The 18,288-nt window shown below is 31.8% G+C and overlaps 1 protein-coding gene across 1 annotated transcript in view; it reads right to left on the bottom strand.

Annotated features, from left to right (window-relative positions):
- Nucleotides 1-6,044: 6,044 nt before the first annotated feature.
- LOC149419800 (popeye domain-containing protein 1-like) overlaps nucleotides 6,045-18,288 on the bottom strand; it is a 157,592-nt gene continuing 145,348 nt past the window's right edge. The window contains exon 6 of the mRNA XM_089637034.1: nucleotides 6,045-6,401. Coding sequence (XP_089493160.1) covers nucleotides 6,337-6,401 — 65 coding nt within the window. The 3' untranslated portion in view covers nucleotides 6,045-6,336. The remainder of the gene's footprint in view (nucleotides 6,402-18,288) is intronic.

The raw sequence follows: 18,288 nt of genomic DNA, 5'->3' as shown, positions 1-18,288 counted from the left end.
GCTTTTTATAAATAACAATAACATTTAAAATCTCTTTCCATATAATTTCATCACACCGAGTACATGTCTTAGGCAAGCAATCATTCAGCTAACGTTAGGCGGCTAGTTTCAAATTGCAAAGGATCATTTGTTCAATCTTCAACATACAAGAGACACTTCTGGATGGGGCTAAATACTCAATAATACCATATTACACCACAATCTGAATATATTATTTATAAATATAAATGGTGACACTTGGAGAATGTGAGTTCATTCAGTCACAGGGAACAGAGATCAAATTGTATCTGTTACAAAATATTATTTTAAACTATGATATCTGCACTGATGTTGATTGTGTGTTTGATTGATTCTTTTTAGTATTTACTTTCTGAAAATTTCTCTCACATAAAATACACAATAACTGAGAGAATCATCTATGCATGTATTAAGAACACTTCTTTGATGTTACTGTTAATCTTTTTGCTCCCATAGATAATATTGTATAATAACTTTTGCAGTAACAAAAGCAAGCAAAACAGAAATTACACAAATGAAAACAATTAATATTTGCTTCAAATGAATGTCTTCTATTATTATGCATATATGTATATATTAAGATGGCATCTATAGAGATGATGACTGATAAGTTTTTTTGGGATTTAGACTGTATTATAATAATGACTTTTGTGATATGTAAAATGATTTAAGTTGAACTGTCGGTGCTAATCCAACATTCAGCCTAAATCCTAGTAGTTTTAGCGGGTGAGTTAGTTTTTTTTTTCTCAATAGGTATTTACATCAGTACAATTTATATCTCAAAATAAAACAAATCCATTTAAGGCACAATGATGTTCATCTGGGTAAGGAAGAAGAACACTTATATCAAGGGAATTAAATATGTACGAGTACCTATTCAAATCAATTACATTTATCTACTATGTATGTTTCTTTTATTATTAATAAAAATAATGAAGTTGGATAATTTCATTACAAAATTATAAATTGTTTTTTTATTCATAAATACGAAAAAAAATTTAATTTATATGTATCATGTTTAAAAATGTATATTTTCTGAATGTTTTACCAAATGTTTTCAGCAGTATATAATATATTACCTTGTACGAGATAATGGAATATTGGAGCTAAGGTTATCATAAAGAGACCGTTATTACAAGACCTGCCTGTAAATTGATATACAACCACTCGAGCGATTTTTGCAAAATTGCTTGCCATAATGTGCCAAATTTATAGAACCTAAAAATAGGAGATAAACTGTGAAATTTAGGCGGATTCATTGGCTTCAAACTGCAGTAATCAGTTTCATATGTTTTGATATTAATATTTTGAGGAATGTTATTAATTAAATAATATGGTAAATGAATATACAGTGTTTTCCAATAAGAGGTGTTATTTTGATATTCAATCTTTAAAGATCAATCGTTTCGTTGCTTGTGTGGCACGTAGCGCCGTCTTGTTGAAAGTAAACGTTGTCCAGATCAATACCATCCAATTCCGGCCATAAAAAATAATTAATCATCCCTCGATAGCGCAATCTATTCACCGTAACTGTTGCTCCAGCCTCATTTTCGAAAAGGTAAGGTCCAATGACTGCCGGACCATAAACCGCACCAAACAGTCACACGTTGAGGATAAGGAGGCTTTTCAACAATAACTCTTGGGTTTTCCGAGCCCCAGATGCGACAATTTTGCTTGTAGACGAAGCCACAGAGGTGGAAATGGGTCTCATCACTCAAAATGATTTGCATTTGATTCACTCAAGTGAATTTTAACAATTTCAATGCGTTGTTGAAGCGTGTATTTTTCCATTTTTATTAATGGCGTAGTTTCTACTTGTCAAATGTCAAAAAATAACAGCTTCAAAAGTAACATCTACCGAAATAGCGGGCTATTCAAAATAACACCTCTTATTGGAAAACCCTATAAATGACACCAATCGCTCGAGTGGATATGAGACCCTGAAGGTTGCTATTATGACCTGAGTGAAGCATGTGCCCCCAGTGCAAGGAGGCACAAAAAACTTAAAACAAGGCCCCAAAAGTCCAATATGTATATAAATTGTACGTACAAAAATTATAATAAATTAAACAGTAAAAAAATAACTCATTGTTTATCATTTGATTTGTAGGCTGGTAAGACCTACTAGGTGGTAATTTTAATAAGTTTGCTGCCGGCTGACTTCTTGTCAAATAATGCCACCTTAATTTTTTGTTCTTATTGATTTACCATATTATAATTCATGAATTTATGTGTAAAAGAGTACATCTGTGTTTTTCGATCTAGATTTTTTTAAAGAATATCTTGGCGGAGGACAGCATACAGGTTTGAATTATAATTTTAACACCTGTCGAATAAATAATCAATAACACAACCTGGTTGTTGCGTGTAAAAATGGATTCCATGATAACTCAACACGATGACAATTCAATAGACCCTTCAAAATTGATATAGTCATCAAAGTAATGAAAAAAAACTAACATGTAAACCTAACCTATTTAATCTGTGTTTTTTTATCACTTTTCATGACTTTATGTCGAGTTGTCATTTTGAAAAGTTATCCGGTCACCGTGAAAATGGATTACGAGTTTTAAACATTATTTATTAAAATATACGGTAACCATTGAAGACATTTGACTAGAGAAATTCAATCAAAATTACAGGTAAAATTTAATATAACATAAATAATTGAATAATTTTACGCCTTCATTTTATTTGCTTTTGAGTTTAAAACCAAGATTTATAAATGTAAACGAAATTGGAACACCACTAGGATGAAGAATTAAATTATCCTATATAATTGTATTTTAATTATCAAGATACAGATATATTCAATGAATTAAAAAATATAATAACTGGGGCAAGTGTTTTGGAGACAAATATATTTTAAAACAACTATGTATCTATAGTCAAACTAGTGTAAGGATGGTTATGATAAATATCAACAGAATTGATCTTCATTGCATTTCATCGGTGTATTTGTAAAATCCATTAAGTCACTAAAACACAATCCTGAGATAATCACATTTCAATACTTGCAGTGCAGTACAAAACTGATTTTACTTGTGTTTTTACGATCCACATACAGTAAAATGTTTGACTCTGTGTGTGAATGTGTTTTTCTTGTCAATAATTTTGGATTTATACGGTGAATATTAAAACACATTTAACCCTTGGGACCTTCTAAGACCCAAACAGTCCCAAATGCCGTGCGCGCATTATACTCTCCTAAGACCATATTTGTCCCAGAACGACCGCACATTATTAAAATGCATGTATCTCTCTTCCTCTCATCTAAAAATTAATTATTTCTTTTATGTTAGAAAGAGAACGAAATAGTGCTTGTTATTGTCTTTGAAAAAATGGAAGCTTGTAGAAGGTTCGATCCGTGCAAATCAACAACGTCTCAAGGGTTAAATAGAAAACGATAAAACATACGACTTAACCCTTAAATGCATGATTTATTTATTTTTCTGGAAAAAAATATATTTTGTAGATATTTACATGCATATGCAAGGAAATATAAAGAATTTTATTTTTTTGTAATTTTTTAATGATATTTGATTTGAAAAAAAATTGTAGCAGGTTTACAACACCATTTATTTAATAAAAATTAATATGAACAATTTACGTATGAAAAAAAAATAAGTGTACCGGAAAAATACGAGTTATTACATATAAGTATTGTATTATTGTATCTACTTACCTAAGAAAATCAAAATAATAACAGCAAAACAAAACTGTAATTCTAACCTCCAACCAATTTTCGAGAATCTTCACTTTGTTAAAGAAAAAGTGACATTTGACATTCGCGAAAGAAAAAAAGGGTGATGCCACTCGATAAAATATGTTAACTTGAACTTGATAATTCTAAAATGGCATGCATTAAGTATACACCAAAGAGTTAAAGGTGGTTTGAACGGTATGTTGCAGTTTTGCAACAGTATGCATTTAAGGGTTAATGAAGCATGCCAGTCGAAAGCCAGGACACATTTTTATTTAGAACCTCAAACTTGTGTCATTTCATGAAAAAATTTGATTTCCTCTTTAAATGAATTCCATGCCGGGTACACTTGTACGCGGCAATTATTCATTTATAATGTGCCCACGAAATGATCAATTTTATTGTCAATATTTCATCCAGACATCGCAAAACACACATTCCCAACTAGCAAATAAATTATGCAGCCATCAAAAGGTCAAAACAAAGTGTATGAAATCATTTGTGACCCTTAATAATATTTCTGGACATTCTCATTACTGTGTAACTATTTCTTGATACTTGTTTACTCAGATCTAGTTCATTTGTCACGCCTGGACAATGTATTGACTTTGATGGTCTCGTGGGTGTTTGCAAGTCAACAACGTCCACATACCGTGCATGACCGCTCGCAACCCGAGCAGCCATGCGTTGTACAGCGGGTTTTAAGTCACTCAAAGCAACAAGGACCGAAAGTCAAATCTTTAATTCACGTTTTTTTCTGTTCTGGTCAAATGGTTTACGTTGAGATGAAATTGAATCAACAAATATACAAACATATTTATGTTCATAAATTAATTTAGTTGATAGAACAATGGCGATTGAAGATATGTACCATGGTTTTGGGCAAACATTGGTATGAAACCATATAAGAAAATGTACCTGGTAACTTTGTCACAAAATTAATACATTCAATATTAGGTACATAGTTATTTTACTAGATAATACTGTCACAAATGACCAGCAAATGTGATTTTTTTAAATCTAATATTATATTAACAGGTCTGAGATTTCACTCTGTATTGTTGAATGTTTTGTTTTACAAATATATTACATTTATTTATTGATACAGTAATACCCCGTTAACAAAGGTGATAGATTTATCAAAACAATTTGTTTTAGAAAATTTTACTACTTACATACTTTTTTAGGTTCATTGTAGCAGCATCATAATTTTTCCATTAATAAAACTGCTTTCTTTAACTAAATGTCTTTTAATATTGAATTATGAGGCTTTCGTTGTCAGAAGCTTTATTGAATAGGGTATTACTGTATTTTATACAACTGCTAGATACACATGTTTCGAAATTTGTTTTACATACTCTTAATAAAAATTGATACATACATATAAAATAGTTGAAAATAATGTTTTACAATTATTACAAAATTATAGCTTTGTGCTTTTTAAATAAAACAATAAAAAAAAATATGATTCTTAAAATTTTCCTGCTGAGATACATTTATTTCTTTTCATCGTAGAGCAGAAGATTGACCCAAGTGACTTTTACTAAATGATGAAAAAATGTGAGAAAAACTGAAGTTCCTGTAAAACATGGATTAATCACCAAAATTTTTTGTATCAATAATTGTGATTGTCACTAAAATATTAAGTACTTATTTGTTTATTATACTGAGTCATGAAAAATATCTAAACTAAACAAAGTAAAAATACCTCACAACAACAATAACAATGGTGTAAATAAAGTCATATTTGACCACTTTCCAGGAGAGATTAACAAAAAACTGGGTGTAAAAATGCATCTGGAGTGCATAATATTAATGCTATTATTGTTCTAGGACTATTCCTAGACATTGCAATTAATTTTATTTTCTAACAGCGAAGGATTATCGTCCCCAGCAAATGGTATTTCAGGGTGACATTATGCATTGATAAATTCAGACTAGCGTCAATGTACTATATTGGATTCTGCCATAAACATTGGTCTAGATAAGTGCAACTCTTTGCAAATAATAAAGGCACCATTGTCAATCCATTTAGTACATGGCTGTTCAGAAAAGAATACTGAATGAATGCAATACTGTATTGTAACAAAGAATGAATAATTTATCACGGACCTATTAGATGTCACAAATGTGTCCACATTTAAAAATTACTGCAACGTTAGCAGGAGCCGAAAAAAAGACAAGGTTGGATAAGAATGACCATCACAGTTAGGTACCCCTGATAGGGAGATGTATGTAATGGGCAAAAATGGCATTAATTTTGAATAAAAGTCACTTGGTTGGCTTCTGTTCTATGCTGGCCAAATATTAGAGTAATATTACGGCATTACAGGTATCTTTCGCTTTACAATATAATTAGTTACATACACAACTTAATCTTAATTCTTTCAAACAATATTGTCAATCAGCTTATGCAATACATTTCACGATAACGGCAAGAAGTCACAAGAAAAAGCTAGCTTCAAAGGAAATCTTACAGCCTATGAGTATTTAGGATTGAAACTGCGAAAGAGAATAATAATAATTGAACGATTTTAGTAGTTTGAACACTGGTTAGGTTAGATTATGTTAGCTAGGTTATGTTGCTTAGATATAGTGTTTGGAAAACTTGTGGATTAGACTTGAGTCTCGTGATCCGCTTCCTCTATCCGGCCCAGTCTCCAGGCGTTGGGATCTCCTGCTGCAAAAGGTAACAGTTCCGTTTACTAATATTATGACAGACCATCCATAGAGAAAGCTCGAAGTCCACCATCACACTCCCAACAACAACACTGCATGCTATGTGATTATAGAAATTGCTACTTTATGTTTTAATTTGTGGTGGAATTCCATTGTGATAATAATATGATAAACATAATATTGCATTTTAGAAATGGAAAAAATTATTTAGGCTGAAAATAAATGTAAGTCGAATGAATGAAGAGCTGTAGTGTCACGCTCGTCGGTGGACCGACGGTAAACTTAGCACTATTTCCAGCCTTAGTGCTTTTAATCTTATGTTTATTATATATTATATCAACATGTGAATGTGAAGCTTGTGCTTTCTATATCAATGGTTTATTAAATTGAATACAGCAAAAATGCTTTGAGAAATTAAATAGAAACTAAACAAAAATGAAGAAGATAAATTATTTATATTAACATTTTAATTGATTTTCCTGTTTATTATATTTTGTTCAGCGGAGTGATTCTTTAATTTGACGAAAAAATAAGCACCAATGGAATTATAATGGTTTCATATATATTTAGGAAAAATGCCATAATGAGCAACAGAAACCACATTATATTCTTAAATATATGGCTGATCTCATATAATGCTGATCTATAAAGAGTCATAAAGCATTTTTAATATTAAAATCTATTTATATACAGAAGAGGCAGCATGGATTTGATTTTTCTGAGGTTAATGAGATTTTACACAATCGACCTTCAAAACAAGAGAAAGGTCACTGACTAAATTATATTTCGACGTATTCGGTGTAAAGCCCGGGAACGCTGGGGACTTAAGCTAGCATTTAATAAGTTTAAGTAATCAATGTTTGATAACTAATTAGCTAAATAACCATAAAAGGATTAAGATTTATTGAAATACAGAGTTTTCCAATAAAAGGTGTTATTTTGATATTCAATCTTTAAAGATCAATGGTTTCGTTGCTTGTGTGGCACGTAGACCCGTCTTGTTGAAAGTAAACGCTGTCCAGATCAATACCATCCAATTCCGGCCATAAAAAATCATTAATCATCTCTCGATAGCGCAATCCATTCACCGTAACTGTTGCTCCAGCCTTATTTTCGAAAAAGTAAGGTCCAATCACTCCGCCGGACCATAAACCGCACCAAACAGTCATACGTTGAGGATAGAGAGGCTTTTCAACAATAACTCTTGGGTTTTCCGAGCCCCAGATGCGACAATTTTGCTTGTTGACGAAGCCACCGAGGTGGAAATGGGTCTCATCACTCAAGATGATTTGCATTTGATTCACTCAAGTGAATTTTAATAATTTCAATGCGTTGTTGAAGCGTGTATTGTTCCATTTTTATTAATGGCGTAGTTTCTACTTGTCAGATGTCAAAAAATGACAGCTTCAAAAGCAAAATCTACCGAAATAGCGGGCTATTCAAAATAACACCTCTTATTGAAAAACCCTGTACATTGTATTTTATTAATTTTAGAAGAGTAAAGAGTAAAGAGAATAACTAAAAAATATATTAAAATTTACATCAAATAATGATTATTTAAAAAAATTATAATTTTTCGCTACAATCTGTCATGGCAGCATGTTTAAAGTTACATAACGAATTGCAACCAAACTAAGGTAAACGTAACGTGCATTATAATCGACACATATCATATTGGATTGATCACCGATACAATATTGCATTTGTATATTTTTGCCATTCTTGAAAGAATTGAGTTTTTCCGTATGGACCAAACTATTTAATCATATGTATGTACGGGCGTAAACAAATAATTTGTCTTAATATTTTAAAACATAACTTGCAAAATGTGTATTTTCATAAAATAAATAAATTAATGCCATCTATGAACGCTTATATTATAATGTACATTATGTTTACCCATACGTAGATATATCAAAGTGAAGGGTTGAATTTCTTAATTGCACAATTTTTTTATTTATTTATATTTAAATAATCAATATTTTTCAAATACATCTAATTGAATTTCAATTTTGTTTTCGTAAATTAATTAATGCAAATCTCGGAAGTAGAATTTAACCCACTTCCCGACATCCGATCGAGCTGAAACTCGGCAGATTAACTCGTACGAATGACAATGCATTCTTTGCTAACTTTTGTCGACAATATATGCATTTCTCTGTAATGGACGACATTACAGCAGGATAATTATTATTAATTAATTAATAATAATTACATTATTATTATTGATTACATTACATTTAATTATAATATGTAAATGAAATCCTCAGCACGGGAGATCCCAGTGAGGATATCATTATATCTATATGTTACTAAGAAAAGAAGACAATAAATCATTATTATTATTATTATTATTAATATATGAAATAAATGTCAGTCCTACCCAATAGGGATTTGGCGCAGTTGTCCCTGGGGAGGAAGGTTCAATCCTCTATCAAATCATTTTTTGTTTGTTGTAAAAACATTTTAAAAGCTCACAACAGTTTAAGAGCTAGGCCCTGGGAGTAAGGTTCAATGCTCAGTAAAACAAAATATAAGCTTTGGAATTGTCTACTAGCTGGCCCAAGAGATGGCGCAACTAGGTCGAAAATTGAAAAAAGCTATATTATAGTAAAAAAACTTTGTTTTTTACGGGTTATTTTTTTAAAAATCACTATTTCTGGTTTCCTCATCAGAATACAAAGTTAAAAAAAATATATACAGGGTGTATCGGCAAGTACCCGACAAACTTTAACCAGCTATTCCTCAGCACATTTGGAGTAAAAAATGTTATGGGCGCTTTGCTGTCCGGTAACATTTTTTTTCCATTAAAAACAAAAAATAAATAAAAAAATCCACACTCCGTCACTGTCATTTGCCTTGTTTCTCGCGTTCAACAGCTGTTATTAGCAAGTGCGTCAAAAAGTATCCTCGCTCTTTCGTACACACTAAATAATAATAGTTAAAAATGAGACGAATGGTGCTGTGCCATTTCGTTGTGATTGTAAAAGCGCGCCAACGTAGGTACGTACGTACGTTATTCAACGAAACTCGAACAAAATATTGCCAGACGGGTTTTCAAACTTTGACAAAGGATAAAACATTGGTGACATGTGGTGAAAATATGAATAGTAAATTTTTTATTAAAAAAAAATGTTACCGGACAGCAAAGTGCCCATAACATTTTTTACTCCAAATGTGCTAAGGAATAGCTGGTTAAAGTTTGTCTGGTACGTGCCGATACACCCTGTATATCACATAAGAAGGATAAACGATTAAAAAATTAAGGAAGAGGCATTAATAATGAACTATCGGGTGAGATTATACTTTATACCTATATCATGTACAAACTTTGCCAAAAATAAAAAAGATAAGTTTGTGTAAAATATGTAATGGTTTTGTGGGTGCATATTGATTATGAGATGAATTAAATAGGTTTGCGAAAAGAACAAAGCAATCTGACGGTGAGATGCATATTTTGTGATTTAATACATAGGTCATCTTACCATAGTAATAATACTTGTCTATCCGTGGGAGGGCTATTCACAGAACAGAAATGGGGAATGTGTCATGAACTAATTACAATGGGAGCAATGTGTTACAAAATAAATACAACTTCTACATCTTCTAACTAGGATTAACGGTAATGTGATTTAACTCCGCAGGCCTCTGGCATATTCTGTCAGAAGGTCTGAGTATTTCCGCTTCGCAATAAAATCAAAATAAATGAAATAATTCTGAAAACTAAAAACGCTTTTAAATTTAATAATTAGAAAAAAACATATAATTTTAGATATATTAAATTTTTTATTGCAAACATAAAAAAAGTTTAGAAAACTTATGTTTTTTTGTCTAAACACTGAACTAAAGTTACTAATAATGAAAAAGTATAACAAACATGATTGTTACCACACTTTTTTCGTTTCATATAAAAATTCACAAAGTTTCATAAATTTTTCTCAAATTGCGGTCGGAACCTTTGGTTTCATAGAGGCGTACATTTCAATTCTTCTGTGGTTAACTTCTAGATTTGAATATAAAGCGTGGGGTTTTCTCTTTCTAGCGCTGTTTATATCATATTTTTAACCATGACAGTAAGGGAGACATAACAAAAACGACCAAATTAACCAAAGGGGTTAAAAACAAAATAATAATGCTATGTACTGTGGGGATATCGGTAAAATATCAGCACGGTAATTCTATTGATTGATTGATGTTACCAGTTTGATGAGCAGTGTATGTATACAGGGTGTCCGGAAACTCGTAGTACAAGCGGGAAACTGGTGAATCTACATCACATTTGGAGTCGATTTTGTAGTATATTTTTTTTTTATTTGAGCTTTCGTTATCGAGTAAATCGAGTTTGAAGTTGATTTTTTTTTTTTTTTTTTTTTTTTTAATCAAATTCTTATAAATTATTACTGAAGATCAAAGTACCCAACTAATTAAAACTATTTGAAAGTAAAACAAATGAAGAAACTCGGATTTGAAGCATTATTTTGAAATCACCCTTCATTTAACCCGGTGTAATCATAAAATATTTCTGCTCTGCAGGGTTAAAACATCTGTTATTCAACCCTAAACACCAGAAAAAACTTTAACCCTAAAATAGCCGAAAAATATTTTTTTTTGGTTTTTTTTTTTTTTTGAAAATGCTCAAATCAAAAAACTTTATGTTTTTTTGGGTTCCCCATGTGGTGTAGATTCTCCAGTTTCCCGCTTGTACTACGAGTTTCCGGACACCGTGTATATGTTAAATGGCGTAGAGGTTGGTGTTTTTTAAAAATAAATATTATTTTATGTGCCTATTATTTACAGCAATGACCAATAAGGACTAGCTATTATTCAATTTCACAATTTTTTTATTCACATTTTAGAACTGCAAATTGTTATAGAGCAACAGGCAAAATCATAAAAATGTTAGCAGAAGCACATCTGGAATATGTTTATTTGTTTATTAAGCAAAAATGTATTTTTTTTTAAATTTAATTTAGTGGAATAATTTTTGAAAGATACATCCATCAATGTAATCATCAAAGAAGATAATACTAATACATCTAAACCTAACAGGAAACAACTTTAAAAAAAAATGGAAATTAGATATTAAGGAAACAAACAGTTACATAATATAACTAGCTGTACCCCGCCATGCATTGCTGTAGCTCAGCCTGTCTGTGCAAATAGACAAAAAATAGCACGCGTTGCTTTTACGTCCAACAGATGGCGCTGTTTTTCAAAAAAGCATGTTTGTCCAATAGGTGGCACTGTTTTCTTAAAAAGCATGTTTTTACCTGCCACAGGTGACATCTATATAATATAGGTATATAAAAACACAGGAGTATTCGAATGCAACGTTGTGTCAAAATTTTAAAGCAATCGGTGAAGATTTAAGGTTTTGTACATTTACATTTTTATTTATGTAGATATTATACTAATATAATAATAAGCGTGAAATAATGTAAGATAAACCAATTAGGTTCCCATTAATAAAGCAGTTTATACATGATAAATTACAAAAAAAAAATACAAAAAAAATATATATATATTTCAAGAACTTTAAAAAAAGTAACCCAGAAAGATATTATATCTGCAATAAGAAATTAATGAAGAGAAAAAATATTCTGAGACATACTACAACTTGACTTAAAAAGGTAAAGTTTTTTTGTAAATAAATATTACAGAAAGACATTGTCTGTGATAAGAAATAAAAAGAAAAAATGTATTATTGTTATCTACACATCCCTCAACTAGACTCAAAATACTTTGTAATAATGCTACAAGTACCAAAAGAATAGTTTTATGTATACATAGATATATACAAAAGGAAATTATCTATGATAATGAAAATATAATAAAAATTATTGATTAAATAATTTTAAGACGTAGAGCATTCATTTTGGTAATTCTAAGATTGAGATATGAGATTGACAAAAATGACATAAAAATAATCAGGTCTCAATGGCCGAGCGTTTAAAGGCATTGTCCCGGAAGAACAGAGATCCTGGGTTCGATTCCCAGTTGTGATCATAACCTTTGTATTTTGTGTCTTGTTCTATTTTATGTTTCGTTTAGATATTAGTATTATCTACTTCTTCTCTTTTTTTTAAATTTATAAAAACACAACACTATTATGTCGGTACTTTAAAGTAAAATCAAATTAATAAACAACATCCACATGGAAATTCAAATGTTTTGCAAAAGCATTGTTGGATAATAACTATTTATGTTGCCACAACATCAACACTAAATGATGTACATATTTTAGAATAAAGTGTAATGTAAAGGAACTCACCTTGTACTTTGCGGAGATTGGTCAAGGGAAATGGAAAAAGCAGACAAAAACACATAAAACATCCATTCCTTTATATGGCAGTCTAAACTAAGGACTTCTCATTCCATGGATACGACATTACCACGCCAAAGATGATGTGTTTCTGAACAAATTACTTTTAGGACAATAATATTAAATGGGGTATTTTCACTTACTATGAAATCTGTAAAAATGTGTGGAAGATTTAAAGGTTATTTTTCTTTTTATGATAAAGCCTATAAGCGCGCTGAAATTTCGAGGCCTGGCCTATTTCAGCGTATCATTTGCCATACATTCACATTGGTAGTGTATGGCACGAGGTATGCTGAAATAGACCGAGCCATGACGGGTATAGCGTAATGTATCACCTACCTTATCGTACTAAAAATATTTAAGTCATTTTGATTCATATTTATTGATTTCAAAAACAATTTAAAACTGCACATTCCGAAACGTTTCCAACTTTCTATAACGTCATTATGACATAGAAAACGCCAATGTTTGGTAAGGCAGCTGTCACCAACGTCGCCCGGTGCGAGATTAATGCCGCCGAATTCACAAATAAAAAGTTTTGGCAGCGAATCAAAAATGGCACATTTTAAATTGTTGCAGAAAATTTATTCATTAAAATAAAAACATCTTCATTATTGTAATTGTTTCGAGAATAAAAAAAAAAACAGTGAAAATACCCTATTCATAATTATCACAATTTTCTGTTTTTACAATTGCACTTTCATCTCCTGCTTGCGTCAGCATTTCTTAATCCTTAGGAGCCGGACCCTGCAATTGCAGTGCTGAAGAATGTGCCATGAAGCACTGCAATTGCGGTGTCGACCTTATACATTCATTTTGCCTTGGATATTACTTCTACTGGGTTAGACACAAAAATCAAAATGTCACTTTATCAAGTATGGTATTGTCTTCATATCGGCCTTAACAAAATGTATTTTTATTTATTGAATATTCTTGCCGGCTCCTACCGGTTAAAGCGTCTCATGTGTCATCTGTGTTGAAATCTGCTGACATGATGACTGTCAGAAACATTGGCTCAAGGAGGAGGCAAAACAAAGTTTAATCCTCTAAAAAAACAACCAATTTAAAGCCATTGTCCGTGAAAATATTAAAACATATATTTGAAAAACTGAATCTTTTAAATTAGAGTAAATAAATAGGTAGGTACGTAACCAGAAACTAAAGCTAAAAAGGGCTTTATTGGATGATTTTGGATATTGCATATCAATAGAAGCACGGCCACAAAATGTTTGATGGAATGTGATACATATTTTACAATGCAGGATAAATTAATTAAAACATACTTAGTATTGTGGAATTAATATTTATTGAATTCTAACCTACTTATTTATTGTTGTTTTATTTTACACACATTATCACAAACATATTTTTAAACAATTTAAGACAGTAATTTTACGTCCAATCTGACTCACAACACCAGAGAGTTTTCTCTATTCACACTTAAAATTATTTTTTATATTTATTGCAACGAAAATTGAAAAAAGCAAAATTGATCAAACAAACAGATGCTCAAGCGAAATTCTTTCTAAAGTGGGGCATGGTAAAACTCTTAATAATTATTGATTTCTTTCTAAAACCGTAGTTAGAAGTAGAAAAAGTAATATCCCATTTACATTATGCCTTCTTCCGTGGCAGTGAGCAGGAAAGTGGGCAGTGCAAATACTGCCGCTGCCCGACACTCTCTTCATTGGTGATTTGCGCAAAAGTCGAAGACACCAGAAGCGCAAGCGTAAGTGAGTGTTTACATTAAGTTCTCTGGCTCAGTTGCCACCGAGCGCGCGACAGAGAAGAACATGACTTACTGCCTTCGACGCTACCACATAAGAATGTAGGGGAGTAAATACGGTAGAATGTAAACACTCACTGCCTTCAACGCTACCACAGAAGTATGTTGGGGGAGTAAATACTGCAGAATGAAAACACTTACTACCATCGACGCTGCCACAGAAGAATTTCGGGGAGTAAATACGCCAGAATGTAAGCACTCATTACCTACGATGCTGCCACAGAAGTATTTAGGGGAGTAAATATGGCAGAATGTAAACATGCACTAACGTATGACGCTGCCACAGAAGTATTTTAGGGAGTAAATACGGCAGAATGAAAACACTTCCTACCATCAACGCTGCCACAGAACAATTTCGGGGAGTAAATATGCCAGAATGTAAGCACTCACTACCTACGATGCTGCTACAGAAGTATTTTGGGGAGTAAACACAGCAGAATGTAAACACAGCAGAATGTAAACACTCACTACCTTCGACGACGCTCCCGCAGAAGTATTTTGGGGAGTCAATAGGGCAGGGAGAAGAGCAGAGGCATTATGTAAACGAGGTATAAGAGTTTATGTAACAATTTAGAAAGAGATACATGAATTATCTTTTGCTTATAACCAGTTTTAGTTTCTTCATATTATGTGTGAACAAAGAAACAGGCGTTCCCCTTCCCTTTCAAATCATTCATGGGAAAGATTTAGTATAAGAATAATAATACTACTTCTACTATTGCGTTGAGTATTCCAAAAAATTACTTCATGATATTCGAGTGAAGAATTTAATACCTGAATAGATTATAAACTTTGATCAAAATGGTAGTAAAAACTGGTTGAATTTTCACCAACATCTTATTCACTTTATGGGGTATCAATAAGATATACAACATGAATTCAAAGCATTTAATCGCAATAATAAATCAATGGAAATTAGCTGTTTTGTTGCTAAATGTATTCATTATCATTTTCTAATCATACAACAATGAAAACATTTACTAATCTGTATGACCTGAATTTTATTGCATTTTCTTATCTCCACTGGCTTTATTGGCCAAGGAACTGTAAAACAAAGTTAAATACTAACACTATGAAAGTAATAAAAGTGAATTTCAAAGAGGCAAAGATTTTATTCCCTAAATGAAGTTAGATGTTTGTGAAAAATTAAAAATAAAAAATTAAAACTACAGCAAAAACTACATGTAGATTATTTTTAGTTAAAAGTGGTGTAAGAAAGAATTTCACTTACACATAATCAAAATGACACCACAAAGTAATTTTACAACTATTGAAGAAATTATTATTTTGCTAGAATTTTTTTTTTCATAATTTTTATACTCGGCAGTCTAATAAAGAGTCATTAGATATTATAATACTAATTGTCTGAAATACATGTTGCTTTTCTACAGAAAAATATATTTATATTTTCAAATTATTACCTACTAGCACAGAACTACCACGGTAAGTAATAACAGTGTCTTCCTTGAGAGTATCAAGGGAGACACTGTGTTTTTACTTACTACAGCTGAGTACACATAAGGGGTTATGAAAATATTTATCTTTTAAGCTATGTAAACTTTAAGGTAAGAATTATAACTGTTATTGTGCAAGTACTGTGCAAATATCAGCTGTTTTGTTACATTCAAAAGATTGTTATTAATTATTGTTTCACTCCAAAAGGCTACAATTACAAATTTGTAAAAATAAGTATTCTGTTATTTAATCATCAATTTCAAGCAAAAGTTTAATTTCCTCACATCAATCATCAATCAATAAAATCTATTTGTGACTGAAAAAAAGTGAAATCATAAAATTAAAAGTTATTCCGCGCAGTAAAAAAGTTATACGAAGCGTATCCAGAAAGTAAGTGTACTGAGGCTCTCACGACCGAATGAATTTTATTTTCGTCATGTTGGCTACACTTACGTGTAGCCTGACTCTTCCCCTCCGCAACGAGACCGGTTCAAGGTCAGTACGTTGAGAAGTGTCGACGCGACAACACGTTTCCTGAAAAATGTCAATCCAATCTCCCGCCAAGTGCGAAATACGCGGCGTCATCCGTTATCTCGTTTGGAAGGGAAAACCTCCGTTTGAGGTTTACAATTTGGTGAAAACTGCATATGGTGATAAAGCTATGAATTGTACGAGTATGTACAAGTGGTATCGCGAGTTTAAAAATGGTTCTCACCTCTTCACCCTCCGCCAAAAAGTTCAAAACCACAATTTCAGCCAAGAAAATTATGGCATCCGTGTTTTGGGACTGTCAAGGCATAATTTTGATTGAATATCTGCCTCAAGGGGAGACCATCAACTCTGCAAGATACTGTGAGACCCTAAAAAAATTGCAGAAGGCGATTCAAAACAAGAGGAGAGGCATTCTGACAAAGGGAGTAAGCCTGCTGCACGACAATGCCAGACCACACACGGCCAACGCAACGAAGGAACTGCTTGCTTCGTTTAAATGGGATGTCCTAAACCACCCCGCGCATTCCCCTGACCTAGCACCTTCAGATTTTTATCTCTTTACCTCCCTGAAGCTGTACATGGGTGGAAAAAGGTTTTCAACCGACGAGGAGGTAAAGGGGGAGGTGGAGAAGTGGACGAAGGGGTTGGCGGGAAACTACTTCGAGGAAGACATCAAAAAGTTGTTATCCCACTTCACCACCTGCATTGAGAGGAATGGCGACTATGTCGAAAAATAGCTTACATATGTACTACGGTAACCATGTAATTTTTATGTTTCAATAAAAAAAATTGTAAGCTACAAAAATTCAGTACAATTACTTTCTGGATACGCCTCGTATAAAAACGAAAATTTCTGGTCACATAAAAAATATTTTTTTAAGTAGGTACCAAGTTTAAGATATTTGCACTAAAATATATTGTTTTGTAACCATATCACATGGAATATTAATTATTATTTATAGTTCAAAAGAACTAGAAAAAAAATCACAGTTGAAAATATCATTAAGTTATAATTTTAAAATATGATAAAGCTTTAACTTAAATGCTTAAAATATCATAAAGCTTTAACTTAAATAATTAAAACTTAAAAAATATCATTGAAAGGCGTGACTTATAGATGTAATTTTTTTTAACCATACAAATATAAGGCCTCCATTAATATCCTTATCAATGGAATTTTTAGTAAGGAATATTGATAAGTTCTTAAAAAAGTAAAATGTAAAACATAAAAACTTATAAAAATCTAACTGTAATTTATTTTTGTTCACCCCTCATTTCAAAACATGTTTTTAATTGTAATACCTACCTACTTCAAAAATCAATATATTATATGTATTGTCGCTGGGAGCGTAAAATCTTCAGGGTGAAAATTTTTTAATTATACAGGAGTGAAAATATCAATTTACAATTTTTTTTTAATGAAGGTGAACCTTATTGCACACATATCAGCTTGTCATCTGATCGGCACCGCCTTGCCTCATTTCTTGTTCCGAAGCGAGGCAATGCCGTTGCAATGCGATTAGTGTGCATTTTATACAAAGAATTCTGAACGGCTCGACCTGAGGAGATGCTGATCTAGTGATAGGTACAATGTGTGCGATAACTTTAAAAATGCTTTTTATCACACTCGTGAAATTTTTTTTTTTTTTTTCACATTTGAGATATTACTTGCCCAGCAATGATTTATCGGAATAATATTATTATATTGATCAGCTGTCTAAGGACGGGCTGTTTCGGAGAATTTGAACAATTTTTCAAATATCAACGTTCATTTTCTGGTTCTGTGAAAGTCCCATTAAAGTTCGGTTTTATATCATAATAGGCTAGCTGCTT

This window comes from Hesperophylax consimilis, chromosome 11 (genome assembly GCF_061612785.1).
Source record: "Hesperophylax consimilis isolate HC1 chromosome 11, BYU_Hcon_1.0, whole genome shotgun sequence".
In the NCBI taxonomy this organism is placed as follows: Eukaryota; Metazoa; Arthropoda; class Insecta; order Trichoptera; family Limnephilidae; genus Hesperophylax; species Hesperophylax consimilis.
The sequence above is the reverse complement of the archived record's forward strand: the minus strand, read 5'-3'. Positions and strand labels throughout refer to the sequence as shown.